The sequence below is a fragment of the Chenopodium quinoa genome, unplaced genomic scaffold (assembly GCF_001683475.1).
Source record: "Chenopodium quinoa cultivar QQ74 unplaced genomic scaffold, ASM168347v1, whole genome shotgun sequence".
In the NCBI taxonomy this organism is placed as follows: domain Eukaryota; kingdom Viridiplantae; phylum Streptophyta; class Magnoliopsida; order Caryophyllales; family Amaranthaceae; genus Chenopodium; species Chenopodium quinoa.
The window spans coordinates 1,607,211-1,609,862 of NW_018743204.1; the positions used below are offsets into that span (position 1 = coordinate 1,607,211).

At 35.6% G+C, this 2,652-nt stretch overlaps 1 protein-coding gene across 3 annotated transcripts; it reads left to right on the plus strand.

Annotated features, from left to right (window-relative positions):
- The first annotated feature begins 1,143 nt into the window (after positions 1-1,143).
- LOC110733786 (putative pentatricopeptide repeat-containing protein At5g37570) lies at positions 1,144-2,396 on the plus strand. 3 transcript variants are annotated; one of them, XR_002513667.1, is made up of 2 exons: positions 1,144-1,376; positions 2,008-2,396. XR_002513667.1 is itself a non-coding variant. In XM_021913843.1 (2 exons), the coding sequence occupies exons 1-2, from the start codon at positions 1,291-1,293 to the stop codon at positions 2,232-2,234; spliced, it is 441 nt and encodes a 146-aa protein (XP_021769535.1). In that variant the 5' UTR covers positions 1,158-1,290; the 3' UTR covers positions 2,235-2,396. The 3 variants fall into 3 exon arrangements, 2 of the variants coding, with proteins under 2 accessions (XP_021769535.1, XP_021769536.1); XM_021913843.1 differs by having other exon boundaries at positions 1,158-1,393; positions 1,897-2,396; XM_021913844.1 differs by having other exon boundaries at positions 1,166-1,393.
- Positions 2,397-2,652: the final 256 nt, after the last annotated feature.

A 2,652-nucleotide genomic window follows, 5' to 3' on the forward strand; every position in this document is an offset into this window, starting at 1 on the left:
GACCATTGAGTCGAATCAAACCTACATGTGGCATTGTCGTCTTGGCCACATTAACAACAAACGCATCAAGAAACTTCTTCATGAAGGTATTCTTGACTCATTCGACTTAGAATCGTTTGAAAATCGCGAAGGATGTTTATTAGGCAAGATGATAAAGCAACAATTCTCCGAGATAGGAGAAAGGGCTAGTGACTTATTGGGCCTTATACAAATGGATGTATGTGGAGCAATGAGTACACCTGCAAGGCATAATTATCGATATTTCATCACCTTCACAGACGACTATAGTAGATATGGATATGTCTACCTTATGTCGAACAAATCTGAATCTTTTGAGAAATTCAAAGAGTTTCAGAGTGAAGTGGAAAATCAGCTTGGCAAGAAAATTTAAGCACTTCGATCGGATCGAGGTGGCGAATATTTGAGCCACGAATTCGACAATCATCTAAAAGAAAATGGTATTCTCCTAAAGTTGACACCTCCCAGAACTCCACAATGGAACGGAGTGTCCAAGAGGAGGAATCGAACCTTGTTAGACATGGTTCGATCAATGATGGGTCTTAGCGATATTCCTATCTCTTTTTAGGGGCACGCACTTCCAACCGCGGCACTAACCCTGAACCGAGCTCCGTCAAAAGCCGTTGATAAAACTCCATATGAATCATGGACGAAGAAACCTCCACGGTTGTCTTTTCTTAAGATTTGGGGTTGCGAAGCATATGTCAAGAGATTAATTTCACACAAACTTCACCCAAAATCAGACAAGTGTTTCTTTGTGGGATACCAAAAGAAACTAAAGGATATTACTTCTACAACAAATCCGAGAACAAAGTGTTTCACTAGTAGAAAAAATGAAATAGGCACCGCAAAATGCACACCGATTTTTAAAAACAATGCGAAAAAAATAGGCGGGATTGAGGGGAAGACTTTTCTCACCTATTTTAACAAAATCGGTGCAAAAAGTGAGTAAATCACACCGGTTCGGTTTGAACCTATGCGAAATCTATTGTTAAATAAAAATTAAAAAAAAAAAAAAAAAAAAAAAAAAAACGGTCAATCCTCTTTCTTTCTCTTTCATTTCCTCGATCTTTCTTTCTCTTAATTTCAAAAGAAAAAATGGAACACACCAACAAAAACCTCTTTCTTTCTCTTAATTTCAAAAGAAAAAATGGATGTAAGTCTTCTCTTATTTTCTTTTCTCTTCTAATTCAAAAAATTAATGATGATTAAGGGTAATAATATATTGAATTTGATGTTAACAAACAAGAATATAGGTGGCCTGGAATTATCATGTGCCGGCATTTGGAGGGTGGGATTATGAAGAAAATGATCTGCCTTATACGCAGTGTATACTATTTTGTGATGAGATGTGATTGGTACGTTTTGTTGATAGGTATGGTAAATCATTAATCATGCTGTTACTGTAGTCGGGTATGGGACTGATACATATGGGACTGATTATTGGGTGTTGAAGAATTCGTGGGGTGAAAGTTGGGGAGAAAATGGTTATATGAGGATCATTAGAGGTCAAAACAAATGTGGTATTACTTCCTACGCTTCTTATCCTATATGATTTTATCAAACCTTAGTTTGCACAAAGAATGACCAGATCATGAGTTTTGGTCAGTTTGCCAATGTTCTGAGGTCATTTTTTCTGTTGGTGTTTTATCAGGTTGTTTTTAATTTTTTTTTTTTTTTTTTTTTTTTTTTTTTTTTTTTTTTTTTTGTTTCACCTTATGTGATGACGTGATAGCTTTGTACAAATAGTGCTCTTTTCCTGAGAAATATCTTTATTAGTGAAACTTAATTCTATGAACCTATGCATTTTACATTGTTAAAGCTGAGCAGTTATTATAATAACGCCTGATGATGTGGCCTTCACTGTCATCCTGACAGCCTGCAGCCATGCGGCACTGTTAGAGGAAGGTTACTGCTTATTTGATATGATGAGTAAATATTCAATTAACCCCTCGCCTGACCATTATGCATGCATGATTGATCTTCTAGGTCGATCTGGCCACTTAGAAGCAGCCTATGATCTTCTTAAGTCATTACCAATTGAGGCCCATGCTGAATGTTGGGGAGCACTTCTTGAGGCATGTAGATTGCATTGTGATATTGAGCTGGCCGAAGTAGTAGCCAATCAACTAGTTGAACTTGACCCTCATAATGCAGGAAATTTTGTTTTGTTTTCCAATGTCTGCAGCAGCAGGTCGTTGGTTGGATGTTTCTAATGTAAGGAACCAAATAGATGCTCGGGGACTAACTAAAATTCATGGTCGTAGTAATATTATCTTTGTATTTTATAATATCATATTTCAATGCAATTTTATTTTATTTTTTATTTTTTAGGACGAAAATTGTAATATTACAGCCTTTTTTAATGAAAAATTGTAACTTTATATATATGTTAGTGTTTATATATCAATTGAAGTGAAAAAATGCAAAAAAAAGTATTATTTTTTTGGGGTATTTTTGGCATCGGTTTTGAAACAGAACCGGTGCTAAAAGTTTTTTTTTAATTTTTTTTCGGCCACTTTTCGCACCGGTTCACACCAAGAACTGGTGATAAAAGTTTTTTTTTTAATATTTTTGGGGACTTTTTCACACTAGTTCACATCAAGAACCGGTGCGAAAAGTCTTGGGATTTGG

What these genes read in the sequence shown, in the direction of transcription:
- LOC110733786 (XM_021913843.1), top strand. Translation starts at nt 1,291, where the DNA reads ATGTGCCGGCATTTGGAGGGTGGGATTATGAAGAAAATGATCTGCCTT. An exon ending in TTGGTACGTTTTGTTGATAG is followed by an intron (nt 1,394 to 1,896) that starts GTATGGTAAATC and finishes TCATCCTGACAG; the next exon opens with CCTGCAGCCATGCGGCACTG.